This window comes from Condylura cristata, unplaced genomic scaffold (genome assembly GCF_000260355.1).
Source record: "Condylura cristata isolate star-nosed mole 26May11 unplaced genomic scaffold, ConCri1.0 scaffold00009, whole genome shotgun sequence".
Classification (NCBI taxonomy): Eukaryota; Metazoa; Chordata; class Mammalia; order Eulipotyphla; family Talpidae; genus Condylura; species Condylura cristata.
This window is the reverse complement of record NW_004567110.1, coordinates 39,019,352-39,039,354: the sequence shown is the minus strand read 5'-3', so window position 1 is coordinate 39,039,354 and position 20,003 is coordinate 39,019,352. Positions and strand designations below refer to the sequence as shown.

The 20,003-nt window shown below is 42.4% G+C and overlaps 1 protein-coding gene across 1 annotated transcript in view; it reads right to left on the bottom strand.

The window, feature by feature from the left end:
• Positions 1-20,003, bottom strand: part of ZNF704 (zinc finger protein 704) — a 130,644-nt gene that overhangs the window by 9,252 nt on the left and 101,389 nt on the right. Inside the window, exons 4-6 of the mRNA XM_004679776.2 lie at positions 6,718-6,818; positions 2,542-2,809; positions 326-430 (exon numbers count right to left, since the gene is read on the bottom strand). Of these exons, the coding sequence (XP_004679833.1) occupies positions 326-430; positions 2,542-2,809; positions 6,718-6,818 (474 nt within the window). The remainder of the gene's footprint in view (positions 1-325; positions 431-2,541; positions 2,810-6,717; positions 6,819-20,003) is intronic.

The window sequence follows — 20,003 nt, the reverse complement described above, 5'->3', positions numbered from 1 at the left end:
TGCCACCATGGAGGGCCTTAGCTACTTAAGTCTTTTGGAAACATACAAATACATCACCAACACAAAAAAGTCTTGACATATTTCTAACAGGTTGTTCATTTACTGCTGGAACACTCTCTTGTTCTAAAACACCACTCAGAACACCTTTTTGCAAAGAAGTTGGCCTGTTTAAGCCATAAACTACCTGGCTGAGAGTATACAAGTATCACTTAAGCAGCAGTTCCTGGCATTCTAATTTTCATCTTTTTCTTGCATGCTTTCCTGACTTACTCTGAACTTACATTTTGTTTTGACCAGATTTCAGATTTTTTGTTTTTCTACTTACTGGAATGCCTGTGAAGGTAACTGGAGGAGACTGCCAAGAAATGCTGAAGCTGCTGCCATTGGGGGTGAACTTGGCAGACCCAGGGATGGTCACTGGGGGTGTGGCCTGTTAAATGGAAAACAGAGAAAGTTGCTTGAAAGAGCACATTTCCTTACAGTCTTAAGTTGTGTCACTCACTAAAATAGCCATCAAGTGGGAGGACATTAAACATAGTGAAAATAATTAGAAATAAACTTCGCATATATCTAAGTAATCCTTCTAAGGAGGTTTTGACTGTAAATTTTTGTAAAGAAATTTGATTATAACATCCCTATTTTAATACCTGTAAGATCCCAATGATCCTGACCATATTGGGAAGGCAACACTTCTATAATGCGATGGCAGGTGTGTGACCAGCATGACATTTGGGGAGGGTAACTTGGCAGTATGTATCAAAATTCTTTATATTCTGCATATCAGCTATCCCTGTTGTAAGAATTTATTCTAAGGAAATGAATACAAGGATGTTCACTGCAGAAACGTACGAGAAAACCAGGTAAATAAATCAGGTACCTACAGAACACTGCAAATGATGTTGTTAAGGAATGTTCACTGGCATGGGAAAATGCTCAGCACCATTAAGTGCAAAAAACAAAACATAGTAAAAACACAGCATTACAATACATACAAATAATTTCCTTTTTTAATGAGTACACATATATACACAGAGCAAAGTTCTGAAGGACATAAAAACATTACTCAAGAGGTTCTCTTGTTCTTGGTACTCAGGATGAATTTTCTTTAAGTTTTTAGTGTTTTCTATGCTGAGTATTTATTATATCTCTAAACAGAAAACCCCCAATATTACGATTATTAGTCTGGCAGGGACCTTCTAGATCACCTAGTATGTATTCCGATTCTCATTATGTAGGTGAGCAAAGTAATTAAATTAAGTTGGTTGGTTCAAGTTCATCATTTCAGACCTAAATGCAACACAGAAATGTGAATGATTCTTTTTGACCACCATAACAAAAGTCAGGAATGAAATATATTGCACCAATTCTATTGTTCTTAAGTTTAAGTCTACTGAACAAATGGCTGAATTCTTCCTCTACGGTTTAGTTTTTAAAACTACAATGTAGTTGCTAGTTGCAGTGGTTTTGTAACCGGCACCACTGGAAAAATATTTTGGCAATACACAGCAAGAGTCATATGTTGTTTATGTTACAGCCTCTGACTCAGTAATTACTCTTCTAGGAATTTAAAGGGAAAAAAGCTACAGGACTTTTGTTGTTGTTGTTCATAGTGCAGTTAATACTGATAGTGCTAAAACTGGATCAACTTAAAAAACAGACACCTAACAAAAAGAAAATGATTAAAATGATGTGGTTTTTTGATTTCACTGAGTATTACACAGTTACGTGAAAAAGTATAAAACACTTTTATATAAAGTGTATATAAAACAAGGGTGGGAAAACACAAATATGGAAAAAAGATTTTTTTTAAAGTTGTTTAAGTTAGTTGCAAATTATCGGTGAAATATTTTCCCAAGTTTGGAAATACTGAATTTTTATTAACACAAATCAACATTAAAAGAATTCATAATTGCTGGGGAACAAGGAGTTTTAGTTCTGTATTTGCAGGAATTTTCACTAAGGTCTGACTTTGGCAAATCAGAATTGCCTAGAGGAGCTGTAACAGCACACTGCTGGGCACATCCCCAGCCTCTGACGACCACCGTGCGGATGGGTCCTGAGAATTTACATTTCTAACGAATTTCCAGTGATGCTGACACTGTTGATAGAGAGAACACTGCTCTTAACCTGAAGGACTACTTACTAACTCAGAAGGTGGGGCTTGAACCCCAGACTCAAGGTGCAGGGTGATTACATCATGCCTAACTTCTCATTATTTAAATTTTTATTTTATGGACACTTACAGCATGTGGCAGGTACCCTCCTGAGGGTCTTAAATAGTAGGGAGTTTATCTTCTATAACTACTTCCCAGGAAGTGGGTATTTAGTGAGTAATGGGGAGTCCAACAACTCATTGGGTTCCACCTGTGTCAGAACTTGGCTTTAAAAGAAAAGAAAGAAAGGAAAAGAACTCAACAACAGGACTGCTGTTTCTGATGCAATCTTCCCACTGAGTTTTCTCCTCATTTTCTCACAGGTGAGAATGTTATTTATCACTTTGGGCTAGGGGTCTAGGGGTTCTCCTGGTCCCTTGCAAGTCACCTGGTAAGCATGGTCGGTGTGCACGAGGTAGAGGGTGGTGGGAGCTGACCGGCTCAAGGGCGTCATCAATTTAGTCTCAGTTTTGGCACAAATTGTTTCTGCTCGGCTTGAATCTGGGATGGGGAAAGTAGGAGGCGAAGCCAGGGACTGGGAGGGGGAAACTGGGGCCAGGCTGCTCAGTCCGTCTGCTACTGAGTCTGTGTTGAGCTTGATCTCAGTGTAGTAGAAGTCCTCTTCGCCATCGCTGTAGTCAGAGTCCCCAACACGCCTAATACAAAAGAGAGACAAACAACTGTTCTAAGCCGCTGTTTTCTTGCCTTGAAATCTCACACATGCTGTTCCCTCTGTCTGAAATGCTTTTCCTCTCTCTTGCCTGCCTGGCAAACACTTACTTATCCTGCCATACTTAACTGTCCACTTTCAGGGAAGCTTTCCTGGACTTGTCCAAGCAATTTATTCAACCAATCGACAAATCAATCGGCTGATTATTCAGCAATTTACTGAGCATCTACTAGGCCAAAGTACCTCTTTAGGGCCCTCTAACATCAGAATCTACTAGAAAAATAAACTCCATTGTGATGGAACTTAGTGCAGGAGACAGACAAGAAAGCCATAAAGGAACAGATAGTTAATAAATTAGGTAGTGATATATCCCAGAAACTAAGGAGTGTAAGAATGTACTTAAGCTGAGTAAGTCCCAGGAGGTGTTATTTCAAATAGTGTTCAGAGGAAGTTTCTCTCAGGAGATGATTTGAGCAGTTGAGGTGTTGGGGGCACCTATGCAAAAGCCATGCAAAGAATGCACAGTGAGGAGAGGCACAAAGCTCTGTGAGTAGGGGTGGGGTTGTCTTCCAAGAAGGGCAAAAAGGCTAGTAGTGTTCAAGGCATTAGGGAGAAGAGTATGAACAGTGAAGGAACGAACGGCAGAGGCAAGACTGAGTAGGGCTTTGGGTCTGGGTTTTTTTTCTGAATGTGATGGAAGCCACTGGGAGGAAGCCACCCTGATTACCAGGGTAAATTCTGGGGTCAGATTTCCTGGGTTCAAATCATGACATCTTCTAGCTGTGTGTATGATTTTGGTGCCCACACAGCCAAGTGCCTCATGTTCTTCATTGGTAAGATGAGGTTATTATATTGTCAGTTTGTTGTGAGGATTAAGTGAATAAATATACCGTGCTTAGCAGTGTTCCTGACATAATAAGCACTAAGTGTTTATTAAATGAAAATAGGGTCAGTATTGGAAGGATTCAATTTTTACTATCACCAGGAAATGTCTTCTTGGTGCTTTTGAAGTTCTTTTCCCTGACTCATGGGAAACTGTATTTTGCTACAGAAAGCGCTAGTAAAATAAGACACCTGGCCACAACCTTAAAAATGGCAACTTGAGGGCTGTCCCTGGTGGTGCAGGGGGTTAAAGCGCAGCACTAAGAAGCTTTAGCCACTTCAGCATGAGTTCGATCCCTGCCTGCCCCGAAGGTGACCACATGGTGCGGCAGACCTCTCGTGGCCTGCCTGCTGCTCCCCTCAGCAGTGTACTTGTCAGTCAGCCTGTTCTGCTCCCCACTCTGTCTCTGGTGAATCCTCTCACCGCCCCTGCACCTCTAGCCTGTACCCCAGTTCTGTATGCATAAATAAATAAATCTTAAAAAACAACAACAGTGATTTGATAGGCAGATTGAGCAACCTAGTTTTATGGAACAGCTAAGTACAGACCTCTATCCACCTTCCAAGTATTATCTGCAGTTACAGGTCACTGAATCAGAATAAAAATTTCTCCCACTTAAAATCCCTACAGAACTTAAAATGCAACTCCCGCCCCCTTTGGTCTTTCTGATTCGCCAAATCAGTGGCTCTTTCCAGCCTCACCTCCCTTCCCATCAGCTCTCAGGCTGAGGCTCCCGGGAACATGTCTGGATGCCGTATCAGGTCCTGTCGGCCCTGGCTTTCTGTCAGGCATACCATTCAAGACCCCAGAGAGTGGGACGAAGAATGTGTGTCTGTTCTATTCCTGTCCCCACTTCCTTTCCAGTAAAGGGCAGGCTGACTTGCGACTGGCCACTGGGTGCTACCAATAGACCCACAGGCCTGGGGGAAATTGTGGATCCTACACTGGATAAATCAGAATCAACCCCGGAGTGCAAGAGTGGAGTGAGGTTTAAGAGAAATCAGGGTACTTTTATACTGGCATGGTGTGCATGGGGTTACATCAGATGCAAGATATATTTCCTTTAGGCTTTGATATGCTTCCCTCCCTGCCCTCACACACAGCTGACACTCATTAAAAATGTTCTGTCATTTTACTACCATGTAACTGAGCTCCTAGATTAAGGCAGAGGCATGAGAGAGCTCATGCCCTGGGCTTCACAGACAGACAGGCCTGGAGTCCTGCTAACCCAGTTCCCATGCCTCGGCTGGCAGTCACTCATCAAGGCAATTTTAAGAGCCCCAGTAAAAAGGAAATCCTGGAAAGCTCTATGAATGTCATCCACCATGGAAGCACCTTGGGAATGCAAACTGTGTGATCCACTTACAGTCTATAAATACGTATATATGGTGTGCGCTTCTGTGTTGTGCTGAGCAGGATTCAATTTTCTGGGCAGATGGACTTTCAAACAAATACCTTAGTTCCTGATTATAGCTTTGTGATGTCTTTCTAAGCCTTTAAATAACTGAGCCATTTACGTTGTGAGTTGTTCTGACAATGACTGAGGGGAGACCCTGCGGCATTTCCTTCCTTGAAGATTTTAGGGGCAGGAATGGGGGTGTTCTGCCCCAAACTACTGCAGTGGGTTATTTCTTGGAAGATGAAGACAGACCCACTGCATGGGGAGCAGAAACCCAGTTCTGCTGGGCCAAACCTACAGTGCTCTCTGACCTACAAGTGGTGCTCAGAGGGGTCTGGCTGCACCCCCAAACATCAGCCTTATGAATTAGGGGGGCTAGATCGCTCCCTGTTTCCCCCATGCCACAGTTACTAAAACAGTGAGTATGCACCAATCAACAAAATCAAAATCACCTTTGAACCCCTTTTTTAGCCATGTTTTTAATGAATGATGCCTATCCTAAATTTATCCCTTGAGAGGCAAATTGGCCATAGATATATTTCTCAACACTCATCTTGTTGGAAGAATTACACCATATCAAGCCATTTGAGGTTGCAATCATGCATTTAGACCGCTTATGCACAACGGGTTATGACTTAGAGCTTTTCAAGGTCTCTTTTAAGTACCAGATGTCTGAACAAGAAAGACCCAGACATTAAAGAAGACTATGAAGATGACCATCATCCCCTGCCATGATCCCTAATCACTGTGGTGCCCAAGGCTTCATTTTATCTTTTCTTGGAAGTTTTTTTTTTTTAAAGATTTATTTATTTGTGCATACAGAACTGGGGAACAAGCCAGAGGTGCAGGGGCAGTGAAAGGCTTCACCAGAGACAAAGTGGGGAGCAGATCAGGCAGCTTAATGAAGTACACTGCTGAGGGGAGCAGCGGGAGGGATAGGAGAGGTCTGCTGCGTCATGTGGGTCACCTCGGGGCTGGATCGAACTTGCACTGAAGTGGCTGCGGCTAACTTGCAATGCTGAGTCCTAACCTGATGCGCTACCAGGGAGGGCCCCTTGGAAGGATTTTTATAACAAGCTAAAGTGTAGGCTGTACAAATAAAGGGCTTGGATAAACAACACGAAATGATACAGCCCGGTCAGCGGCATGTTAAGAATGGCAGCAGAGCACTGATCACCAGTGTTTCCCAGGTCCTCTTCCTTGCCTTTGAGCCATCAAGACTCTCCAAAGGCAAAACACACATTTAATCGTATTGCCAACTATACATGTTTTATATTTTCCAAATCATTTTCACATGTTTTATTTTTGAACCTTACACCTGACCTGCAGGGATATTATTGGCCTCATTTCCAGCGGGAACTGAGGCTCGAATCAGTAACTTGCCTAACTCCACCTAGTGAGTAAATGAGGAAGGGCTTTATAACCTTCCATCCCATGTGTTACTGTGCTATGTTGGGTTCTATTATCTGCAGTGCCTGTCTCCCGAGTGATTGGAAAGGCCACGTAAGTCCAACCTCTGCTCCTGCTTCAGAAGGGTCCAGGCACCATGCTGGTGTGTAGGTAGAGTTGGCTGACAAGACGACATCAAGCTCGGAAGGGAAGGCTGCCTTACCCAAGGTGAATGGTCCGGATGTGTTTCTGGATACCGGCTGCGGTGCTCAGCACCTTCCCACAGTTTTTCCAGAGGCATTTAAACATCACCTTCATGGAGTTCTAGGAAGGAGAAGTTACATAAAAATCAGAAACACTGAACTCTGAGAGAGTATTTGGTTCATTGAGGTGGGCATAGTATCCTTTAGGCAAGAATGACAATGGCTAACATTCATTGAGTACTTCCCAGCTGCCAGTTCATCTCATTTAATCCTAGAAGATGGATATTGTTATTACCACCATTTTACATATTCTTTCCTGACCTTCCAGTATGTCAAGTACTCTCCCATCTTCAGACTTTTGTCGAAACTCTTCCTTGTGCCTGGGAAGCTCTATCTCCTAACATGACTGGCTGCTAACATGACTGACTTGGGACCAACAGAATATGGGCAACAGTGACGTGCTGCAGAGGTTCCGCCTGGTGGCCAGCCTTCACAACGCAGCAGTCTGGCCAGTTCCTGGAGCCTCCCGGGCAGCTCCAAGCATCCTACAGTGCTGAGCGTTAGAAGCTTCAGCTCCAGCTCTTTGGATCTCCAACTCTCCAAGTTGTTCAAGGGATATAAAGGGAGTTGAGAGCAAAGATGTAGCTAGGATCCTTTAAAAAGTACATGATCCTATGGAGACTGTGTTATTCTGAGGAAATTTCATACATTTCAGGGTCCATGATCTCCTTGGGTCACTGATCCAACACTGAGCCAGGGGAGAGTTTAGGCCCCACCCCCGCCCCCAATTCGAAGAAAGGACTGCTGCTGGCTATTTTTTATTTAAAGCTTAAAACTCAACTTAACAGTATTAATGAGCAAGTCCTCATACTATGCATACTTCCTGCCCATTTTTCAAATGATGAATTGATACGATAAAAATTTTCCACTTAAGAGAATTAATGACTCAAACTGAAATTATAGATATAGGGTAGTCAAATATCTGTCAAGAAATGAAATCATGATAGATGAAAACACTTTGATTCGTTTCAAACCTTCCTGTGGATTCTACCCTTTCATTTTTTTAAATAAAATATTTATTTAGCAAGAAATATTCCACCTGCCAAGGAGAGCGAGTGAAAGGAGGAGGCTGCTCTCCAGGAACTTAGAGCCTAGGGGGAGAGAGAGATGATAATAAGTGGGGATTGCTTCCCATCTCACAAGGTTCCTGGAGATGGGTGTGGGGCTACCTTAGGTCAGGTGAGGTGTTAAGAAAGCAACTTTTGAGCTGGGACTTGAAGGGTGGAGAAGGCCCCAGTTAGGAAGTAGTTTCCCAGGCAGAAGGAAAAGTTCCTACAAAAATCTGAAGATGGGAGAGAGCTTGACATACTGGCAGGTGAGAAAGGACTGAGTAGTTTAGAGGGACAGGGGAGAGGGACTAAAGGGTAGGGGCAGGAGGCCAGATGATGCAGGGCTCATAGGTGAGGATGAAAGAAATTTGGCTTCTATTTTAAAATAGGAGAAATTACTGAAGGGATCTAAGTAGAGGAGTGATATACAATTATGCACTTTAGTTTTAGTTTAGTTTTTTTTTTTTTTTTTAATTATTCGGATCTGAGAAGAGGGCAAATCAAGTTACAGTGTTAGACTATGGCAGGTCAGAGAAGGTGGAAGATGTGGGTAGGGGGGGATGGAGACATGCAGACACATTTTGGAGGCAGACCCAACAGTATTCGATGCTGTGTTGAATGAGTGATGGTATTAAAGATGACTTCTACAGCTGGGTGAACTGTGATCCTGTGTTGGGCTTGCTTTTTTAAAGATTTTATTTATTTATGCATACAGAACTGGGGTACAGGTCAGAGGTGCAGGGGTGATGAGAATCTGCCAGAGACAGAGTGGGGAGCAGAACAGGCAGGCGTACTGAAATACACTGCTGAGGGGAGCAGCGGGCAATACAGGAGAGGTCTGCTGCGCCATGTGCATCACCTCCCTGGCTGGGGATCAAACTTCTGAAGTGGCTGCAGCTAGCTTCCTAGTGCTGCACTTTAACCCACTGTGCCACTAGGGAGGGCCTGGACATGTTTATTTTGAGATAGTTATTTTGAACCAAGAGGAGAACAGGCAAGCAGGATTGAGATATATGACCCTGGAACTCAGGGAAAGCCAGAGATACAATTTTGGAAATAGGGGCTGAAGGATTACTTAGCAATGACATAAATTGTTTAGGGAAAATGCAAACTAATGGATGATTCAAAAGTCTAGAACACAGCAACACTGAGTATATTCTGTGGGAGATCGAAAAGGAAAGGGGGTGAGGCACCATGACAGTGCAAAATTACAAGTACAAAGAGAAGACAATCTTTTTTAAAAAAGATTTATTTATTTTATACACACAGAGCTGAGGTATAGGCCAGAGGTGCAGGGGCAGTGAGAGGATTCACCAGAGACAGAGTGGGGAGCAGAACAGGCAGATTGACGAAGTACACTGCTGAGGGAAGCAGTGGGTGGGTCAGGAGAAGTCTGCCGGGCCATGTGGGTCACCTCTGGGGCGGGGATGGAACTCATGCTGAAGTGGCTTTAGCTTCTTGGTACTTTGCTTTAACCCATTGTGCCACCAGGGAGGGCCAGAGAAGACAGTATTTTAAGAAGGCAGAAATGAGCGACTATGTAAACACGTTCCTTGACTCAGACGAGAAGGCAGCCAGTGACCCAGGCAGGAGCATGGTGGGGATGGAAGTCACACTGCACAGTGGAGAAAAGTGGGATTTAAAGAAGTGGACAGGGTAAATGAAAGTTTTTCCAGGAATTTTTTGCTGATATCTGAGCAATCAAGGAAGAGTCTGTACAGAAGATGAAGAGTAATACTAAAGTGAGTTTTTTATGCTAATGGGAATGATTATGAAGATAAGAAGAAGAAGCCAAAATGCCACAGATATGTGGGGTAACTGCAGCATGAAGTCCTGCAGAGGTGAGGAGATTAGTTTAGTGCCTATAGAACATAGGGAAGGCCGCATTGATGGGGAGGACAGTTTTCCATTGGAAAAGGAAAGAAATAAGGTATTGATGTAGTTACCTTGCCAATTTAAAACAGGCATTTTTGTCTGAATGCTTCTAATAGAAAGTGAGGTCAAAGTTAAGGGAAAGTGAAGGCCATGTACAAGGTTTGAGGACACAGAAAGATAAAACAGTTGCCTTAGAGAAGAAGGACCAGGTAAGCAAATGATGCTATTTCCATACTCATAGGGGGAGAATATGAATCAAAGGCTGATGATATTTATTTGATTTATTTACATTGATTTGATGGTTCCTATCAATTACTCAATTATATAAAGGCTTTCCTAATTAAGAGAATGTAATACACAAGATATAAAACCAAATTCCTTCTCTATCTTAGGAATTTCTTAAAAGCTCAAAATGCTGATTGTTTTGGTAAATGACAATTACAGTGATATTTCTGCAGCATAATGAATATTATTTATAAAGCTGCAATAATGTCACTTTGTTCTTCAAATTATAAGTAGCAAACTTGATATGGATTATAGGAAAATAAATGTCCACAGCATAATTCTGTTCCTTAGTTATCACTCATTAGTTATCACAGCATAATTCTGTTCCTTAGTTATCACTTCCAGAGGCTGATAAAGAGATATCACCCCCTCACCCCCGCGCCAAATATAATAAAGCTGACACTATCCTCTAAATCCTGTAGAATTAGGATAAATTATTTGAGTATTACTTCCTCAATTATGCCCACACCTTGTCTGGCACTCTGCTGAGGATTCCAAAGAAATCTGTTGCCCCAAGAAATTTAGGGACTGGAGATGAAAAAATATGATCAATTTGCTTCCTTCTTTATTTTTAATTTTGCTGATTTTCCAAGAGGCATGTTGGAGGGCAGACTAAATGGTTTTTGGTAGCATAAGCTTTTTGAGAGCAAGAACCAGGACTTCTAGCCTGCTACTGTAATGCTGAACAAAACATACCAGTGAATATTTGTTATGCTGAATCTTGGCTAAGTTGTGTTTTGGGGCAATGAGGTATATTTGAGACATCTTACTTAGGCATTTTGGAATTTACTTAGTAAACAATCCATGTTCAAAGAACGTTTTCCAAAAAATATTATCATTCTGTAGATTTCAAGATGATTTCCTAGCATGATTGCCACTTGATTATCTCCTCTAGCTGTAAATTGCCTTTATTTATTTATTTATTTATTTATTTATTTATTTATTTATTTATTCATTCATACAGAACTGGGGTACAGGCCAGAGGTGCAGGGTTGGTGAGAGGGCTCACTAGAGACAAAGTGGGGAGCAGAACAGGCAGATCAACGAAGTAAACTGCTGAGGGGAGCAGCAGGTAAGACAGGAGAGAGGTTCTGCAGTGCCATGTGGATCCTCCAGGGCTGGGGATCGAACTCGCACTGAACCTCCTGCAGCGAGCTTTCAGTGCTACTTCCTAACCCATTGTCCCAGTAAGAAGGGCTGTAAAATTGCCTTCATAGGGGAGATCTGTGGTGATGGTGGGAACTGCATTATACAATTTCCTCTTCATTCTATATTAGACTCTATTATCTCCAACCATACACACTTTGGATTGGCAGCAACTTGAGAAAGGTCTAAGCTCACCAGGAGAGGACAGAAAATGTACTACAGAAAAAAATTATTTTTTAATTTATGTCTCAGGTCATTAACATTAGCAATTGAAAGGCCTTTATACTTTAGCTGCACAGAGAAAATTTCTGTTGCATTGGGAGGCATGGATAGGAATTTGGAAAGGAGAAGACACTAGGAAGCAGAGAGTATGGATTCTTTAGCTGCCTTTTTGCTTGGCTACAAGCCAACAGTGACTACATTCTTATAGACAAGTTGCCACTCTGCTCTTCCAGAATTCTGGTAGCCCCCTGGGATCTGGACACCCCTCCCTTAACTGGCTTCCTCAGACTTAGGAGTGGGAATGACCATTCCCTGTTAGGTGCTTGGGTAAAGCATCATCCCCATCATTTTCCCATCACCCTACTCACCCCACAGTAAACGGCCTCTTTAAGCTCCTCTCAATTACCCCACTCAGGTATACTACCTGATTCTTGCCAGAAATTTGAATGATATCGAGGAAACAAAGTTACAAAAGAATATAAACATTATTGGCCCTCCCTGGTGGCGCAGCGGGTTAAAGCACAGCACTGAGAATCTAAAGCCGCTTCCACATGAGTTTGATTCCCACCTGCCCCAGAGGAGACCACATGGCGTGGCAGACCTCGCCTGACCCGCCCGCTGCTCCCCTCAGCAGTGTACTTCCTCGATCTGCCTGTTCTGCTCCCCACTCTGTCTCTGGTGAAGCCTCTCGCTGCCCCTGCACCTCTGGCCTATACCCCAGTTCTGTATGCATAAATAAATAGATCTTTAAAAAAGAAAGAATATAAACATTATCTTTTGTTGGGGGCAGGGGATCTATAATGCAAATAAAAATGTATTATTGTACGGCAGAAATACTTGGGTGGGGTGTCTTTTCATTCATAACACATGTAAAAATTACCCTGTCTTTAACAAAGAAGTTCAGTCTTTAAAAGTGGAGGTCACTCTGTAATACACGCTGAAGTAATTTTGGAGAGCACAAGTACACTAACACGATTATGTCAACTTTAATGAAATTAAGTGGCTTCAATCTACACAGGCAAACGATGTTCTTGCATTAAACTGAGACCCTTCAAAGGCAGTGAAGTACTTTTCAAAGTCCCTTACACACTCAATGGAAACAAGTCCTCTGTCTGCAAATAGGCAACTTGCTGCTGTTGCATTAAAGGAAAACAAGTTATGAGAAGAGGAGAACAGGAAAACATAGCTAAATAAACAACGTCCAGGTCACCACTGCCACCTGCGTCCAAGCCTGCTCAAGGAAGCCAAACCAAGCAAAGCTCCTGGCAGTTGCTGCAGCCAAGTCTGAACAATCTGTGCTTCAACCCTGTCTTCTCCACACAGCTTTCACAGATATCCATAGAGCTGCACAAAGTAGAGGGAGCCTCCGTGGTCAGGAACCACAACCACACTGTGCTAGGGTCTTCACACACTTGCCTTATTTGCGATCCATTTTCAACCCCAGGAGAAACAGTTCCCTGGGGGTAGCAGGCTTGTGGGATATCACATGAACCCAATGTGAGATTCATAGCAGCTTCCAGGTAACCACTTCAGAATCACCTGACATTAGGCCTGTGGGCTCTGATGGTAAGAGAGAGCTTTCTGGAGACTCTTCACTAGCCTCCAGACTGCCTGATACCAACTGCTTTGGACCACAAGCTGTTATCTTTGGCTGAGGTTCCTCTCACCTCTCTGCTCATCCTTCCCGTGACAAGCCTTGTTTCTGTTTTTTTTTTTTTTTTTTTTTATCATTTCTTACTTGGAATACACCGAGTGGCACCTATTTTCCTGATAGAAACATGGACTGAGAAGATGACCATTTAGTTCCATGTGTGCAATTTTGAAAGAATTTTATGCCATGTCTAAAGGTAAATCCAAATAAAGTGATATTCTAGAAGGCACACAAAAATCACTTTATTGTCCAGTTTACTACCCAGCAGCCTGGGGTTAACACCAAGACATCTCTGCTGAGGAAACTTGAGAAGGTGCTCAGATATATTTGATGACTGGTGTGCATGTGTATGTGCGCATACACACACACACACATGCTAAGGCAGGGGGTAGGGATGATGTTCATGTATCCAAGTCCACCAGAGAAGATGACCATGGCCCTTGAAGGAAAGAAAGGGTCCCATATTTCTGTGCAGCTGTGTTCACATTTCTCAGCCTGTCTCATGGAAACCCACACCCTGGGCAGTGGTCCCAATGGCTCTCCAGGGTCAAGAGTTCCACTCAGACCTTCAGCAGGTTCCAAAAGACTGGTAAGTGAGCATGGTACTGGAACAAGAACAGACATACAGACCAATGGAATCAAATAGAAAATGACCCACAGCTTTACGGACAGCTAATCTTTGACAAAGTAGCAAAGAATATGCAATGGAACAAAGAAAGTTTGTTCAACAAATGGTGCTGGGAAAGCAGCAGCCAGCTTCTGTACAGCTCTGTACACTACGTAAAACAAACAGATACCCCACTGACTGTGAGAAAATCTTCATACATAATATGAATGATAAAGGACTTATCACAAAGACATACAAAGAGCTGATGAAACTCAACAAATATAAAGTGAACAATCCCATCAAAAAATGGGCAGAAGAGCTACAAAGACACTTCTCCAAAGAGGAAATGCAGACATACATCAGGCATATGAAAAAATGTTCAGCGTCACCTGTAATAAGGGAACTACAAATCAAAACCACAATGAGATACCACCTCACACCAGTGAGAATGGCACATATTAAAAAAACAAGCAACAATAAATGTTGGCGAGGATGTGGAGAAAAAGGGACTCTCCTACACTGCTGGTGGGAATGCAAACTGGTGCAACCACTAAGAAAAGATGTGTGTAGGTTTCTCAAACTGCTGAAATGGAGCTTCCATATGATCCAGTAATTCCACTCCAAGATATCTACCCAAAGGACACAAAAACATTTATTCAAAAGGACAGCTGCACCCTGATGTTTATTGCTGCTCTACTGACAATAGGGAAGATGTGGAATCAACCCAAATGCCCAAAAACAGATGACTGAATCAGGAAGATGTGAAACATACACAATGGAATATTACTCAGCAATAAAAAAGATAAACTCATGCCATTTGTAGCAACATGGATGGAACTGGAAAAGATCATGCTTAGTGAAATAAGCCAGAAAGAAAAAGCAAAATACCAAATGGTTTCACTCATAGCAGAAGAGTAAGAGATCAGGAAAAAAAATATGTATATGTATATATTTAGTAATTGTAATAAAGTAAAAAAGAACATCAACTAACAACTATAAACCAGAGACATTCTATGGGGAAGGAGAAGGGAACAAGATCAAAATGGGGGTGGGAAGAGCACATGGGACTATGGTGATGGCACATGGGTGAAGTGGTGGTGGAAGTCCAGGGGGATTACAATCGAGATGGAAAAAATGTACAAAGTGAAGACTAATGTTAAATAAAAAAACCAAAAAACAAAAGACTGGTAAATGAACAGATACATTTGAAAATTTAGCTACTGCCTAGAAACTAGTGATTCCATTTCTTTCCTTTATTGGGAAAGCGGCCTTATGAATGCCATCTCACTATTATGGTGTTTTATTTCTTCATTTTTAAAATAAGAAAAGAAGCAAGATTAGTGGTTTGGCATCTACAAGGTATATGAGGTTGAGACAAAATAATGGGTGAATTAAAATATATATAACAAACATGGATTAAACATCCCTCACCTAATAAGCACTGCTGATAGATGTAGTGAGGATAACAAAAAAAGCTTTCTGATAAAATAATACAGGCTATATTCCTTTGTATTTGGCTTCTTTTACCTTGGCACATAGTTTTTGAGACCACCCACTGTTCCATAGACTGGTAGTTTCTATGAATGTAAAACAATTTGTTTTTCAAATGGATGGACATTTGGGTTTCCAATTTAGGTGATGATGAATAAAACTGTTATGACCAATTGTTTACAAGTCCTGTGTGGCTATACATTTCCTTATCTCTTAGGTAAATATCAAAGAACACAATGGTTAGATCATAGGGAAGGGGGATACTTCACTTTATGAGTCACTGCCAAGCTGTTTTATAAAGTGATGATACCATTTTACATTCCCACCAGCCATAAATCAGTCACTGTTCCCAAGTCTGGTGTTTTGTACACCAAACAGTGCATGCTATCTTTACTTCCTTAAGATTCTATAACTAGCAAAATGAATGGAGAGTCACAGGAGTCAGGTAGGTGCTGCCTGTGGCCAAGGGGAGGCATCTACTACTGGCCCTGACCATCAGGGTGGCCACAAGGTGGACAGTTAAACTCACTGTTTATTTTATCGTGTGGAAGTTATACCAGGGTGAAGTTGATATATATTTTTTAAGATTTATGTATTCATACAGAACTGGGGTATGAGCCAGAGGTGCAGGGGCAGTGAGAAGCTTCACCAGAGACAGAGTGGGGAGCAGAACAGGCAGATCGACAAGTACACTGCTGAGGGGAGCAGCAGACGGGTCAGGAGAAGTCTGCCGCGCCATGTGGGTCACCTCTGGGGCTGGGGATCCAACTGGCTCTGAAGCGGCAGCGACCAGCTTGCAGTGCTGTGTCCTAACCCGTTGCGCCACCAGGGAGGCTCAGGGTGAAGTTGATTTTAAAGGATTTCTGTAATAAAAACAAAGGTGCTCCTGAATTAATAAATTCAGTATATATGTTCTTAACACATGCACTATAAAAGTGTGTCTCATTTTGGGGGATATCTGTAGGTTTCTAGATTTGGTAAATGGTCCTCTAACAGAAAGAGGGAGTGCATGGGCTGGATGATTTCGAAAGTCCTCTAAGCTCCAATGTTCTGGGTCCTATGTACTGCGTGGCAGGTTATTCTAAGATCCTGTCGCTAAATTGCCTAGACCTCACTCTTCTTTACCCTCATCCAATCAGCTCCTCTGTCTGGCTGGCGAAGCTGTGTCATCATGGAGAAATCTGTACAGCGTGACCCTGAGCTGCTTTTCTTAGCGCCGCCCTCCCCAGCAGCTCTAACAGATGGGTCTATTTCTGGAGCAGCAGTTCTTGCAGAAGGCGCTCTCTGCTCAAAATTAGTGGGTTAGGAATTAAGTCGGCTCAGAGACTGGCAACATGCTTCGTCGTGAGGGCTTTCTGGGTTTGTTTTCTTTTCAGAGCAGTCATTCACAGTTTAGAATGATTCATTACTTTTCAGTTCTGAAAGATTGAAAATGCAGAGTGGAGCAAATGATTAATTCATTGTTTACTACTGTACAACTATTACTGGAGCCTTTTTTTGTTAACTCAGCATGTTTCTCTGACTTGATATTCTCCCTACTCTACAGGTAAAACTGTGCAGTCAAGACACCTGTAAAATAAATGAAAATGATGAAGACAGGAATTCAGTGATGGCCTTTGAGTTGCTGTTTATCTGGAATCTATAGTCCTGAGTCAGATTTCCTTATATGGCCTCCAATTTCTGTCACCATTATAACTGCCTTTATGCTTTGCCTCATCATAGGCTGGCCTCTCCCATTAACCCCAAATAAATATCAGGTGTCTGAGGGGACCAGTGACATCCTGTGGTATTAAAGGGTCAATGCAGAATCAGAATGGGGGAAAGAGACAAGTACCTCCTTTTCTTCATACCCATGATTCTCAAATTTCCTATATAATTAACTGGCGAATGGGCAAGAGGGAAAGCAAAATATTCGTAGCGTACATTTATTGTTCCTATAATCCTCATAACAACCCCATCAATGTGGTGCTATCATCAACTATGTGTTCCCAATGAGGAAACTGAGGTTTAAAGAGGTTAAGTGACTTTTGCTTAAGTATGAATTCCAGAGCCTAAAGTGTTTTATCTTGTGAAGGAACAGAAAAGCCCAGAACTTAAAAGGAATCAGGAGTCTGATATGGGGGGAAAAAATCGGTATTTCTTGGGTTTGTAGAGGTCTTCTGGATTGATGTTTAAAGCCCTATTTTTACGTAAGTTTTCTAACTCCAGAAGAGATATCCACGGTCACTGCATCACCTTGTGGTCATGATGGGAATTGCACCCATAGCCCCAGCTTCCTGGCTCACACCATTGGGGTTTTCCCTGACCCTGGAATTACTGTCTGAAATCCTAGAGTAAAAATTTTGCAAGAACTGGGCTTGACACAGTTGCTTGGCTTATCTCCAGACCCAGAAGAAAAATTTTCATTCCCCTCTTACAATCCTCCCCGCCTTGGTTCAAGTTCCTCTTAAGAGTGATGGGTCCTTCATGCAGGAAAGTGAGTCTCCAACAGTCAGGAGTTCTCTCTGGCCTGCATTTCTTTCCAGGGGCTCTGGCACTCCCCACTTCCACCTGCCATATAAAGGTGGTTGTAACTATGTTTATTATTTCCTTTCCATGTTATTCTCCTTTGTGGGCAGAGGAAAATGTGATTCTATGAATTAATTTGTCCCAAGAATTTCTTCTTTGCTAAACTGATGTTATCTCTGCTACATACAAATTACATGACCTTGGGAAATTTACATAACCTCAAAGATTCTCTTCTGCAAAATGGGGATAAAAATATGCCCAACATTTTTTTGATGTTTCAAGGAAGAGCTATATTTAAAAGCATTTTGTAAACTGCAACTAAGTGTGCAAATGCAATTATTATTAGTAAATATTTTTCCTCACTACTAACAGTGAGATAACAATGCACATCATGTTTTTCCTGTCATGTGAGTGGATAGTGGATGGAAAGAAATGAGAGTGACGCGTCCTTTAATGGGAGTATAGATTAAGAGAGCTTCCAGATGAGGTGGAAGGTAAGGACTATTGCTTCATTATCAAACATAGGAAACGTCACCTCTTCCTTTGTTTGGGGGCCTAAGATGTCTATCACAATGTATCCCATTTTAGTACATGGAGGTCTGGGGTTTATAGGAGTTTTTCTACTTAAGGCCACATTTAGTCTTCATGAGTGTCCTGAGGCAGGTGCACTAAAACTTGTTTGACTGTTTTACAAATGAAGTCCTAGACAAAGACAGATAAACACAGTTCTGATTGCTTGCTTATTGCTACTATCCAGAATCCTGTGGGATGGGTCTATGCCCACTTAAAAAAACAATGCCATTAAAAAAATTTTTTTTTAGCCCAACACATCAATGCTAATAAACTCAGAAAGTTGTAAAATACCAAAACATGCCCCGAAGTCACAATGAAACTGGTTTTGTACTTTTGAATTCCTGCTTTGGCTCATGGATTTATCTTCCAAAAGATTATTGGTGAATCAGATATTTGAAGAGAGAATTCAAATGCCAGAGATACTGGAGTAGTGGAGGGTTCCCAGACCAGGACACAATTGTCGATTTTGTCTGCAAGCTAAACATTAAGTGTGGAGTAGAAAAACTGAGGCTTCTGAGACCACCAGACTCACCTGTATATGAGTAGAAAGTCAAACTAGCACTACACTTTGATGACATGAGAGATGCCTAAAGGAGCCTGTAGGGGAGGGATTAGAGGAGTGGGCAGCACAGTTCTAGAAACCTTGCTAGCCGCTCCTAAACCCAGAGCTGAGGATGCCAAGAGAAAAACTTGGTTGCTGGCCTAATCTGGGCAGCATAGAATTAACTAGGTGTTAAAAAACAAAGGCTCTCCCTGGTGGCACAATGGGTTAAAGCACAGCACTATGACGCTAGACGCAGTAACTTCACGAGTTCAATCCTCAGCCCCAGAGGTGACCACATGGCGCGGCAGACCTCTCCTGACCAGCCCGCTGCTCCCCTCAGCAGTGTACTTCTTTGATCTGCCTGTTCTGCTCCCACTCTGTCTCTGGTGAATCCTCTCACCATCCCTGCTCCTCTGGCCAGTATCCCAGTTCTGTATGCATAAATGAATAAATCTTGGGGGGGGGGCGAAGAGATTCTATAGTCATTTTGTTTCTAGAATAGTTGTTATTTTTTCTTTTTCTTCTAGTACTTGGTTGTCCCCTAAGTTAGTTGAAGTTTGTAAAACTTAAATTCAATTCTGACCAGTGCAATGTCATTGTAATGCCAGAGGATGAATTTTGGCTCATGGCTACTTCAGCAGTCTCAGGCTCTGTGCTTTCAGTGGTGCACTTGGCATGCACTGTGCTCTGAGTCTTTGTCACAGAGCGGGGCCCTGCCTAATGAGAGTCCGGACCATGTTCAAATCACCCCAGAGAGAAAGTCTATGCAGCCTGAAGCTACACCTGACAGGACTTCAGGTCTAGATATCTGTCCTGCCTGTGGGCTCCCACTGCTACAAGTGCCACTTGCTTTTCGGGACTAGTCAAGTGAAGACCCAACATCCCTGGGGACCCTCAGGATGCCAGAACAACTCTGACCTACACCCCCTCACCTGTCACCACCACCACCCCCCCCAGCCCCAGATGAACTAGTGTGTGAAACAGCAGCTCCTCAAGTCACGGCCTTTGGGAAGGACAGGAGGCTACCTTAACAGAGAGCAGAGAGTGTGCCTATGTCACCTGCACCATTACACGTGCTGAATGATGCTACGAAAGATGCCGGGAGAGATGGTGCTGGCTCAATGCCATCTCTTTGTTTTCCTCTTTGAACTGAATTGAAGGGAAAAAGTTTTATTGAAGTCTTCATTGTTTTGCTTTGGATTTTTCTTTGTGAATCATCATTCATAATGAAGTTACCAATACCAAATTAAAGACCAAAATAAAAAAACCAAGAGTTTCGGCCCTCCCTGGTGGCG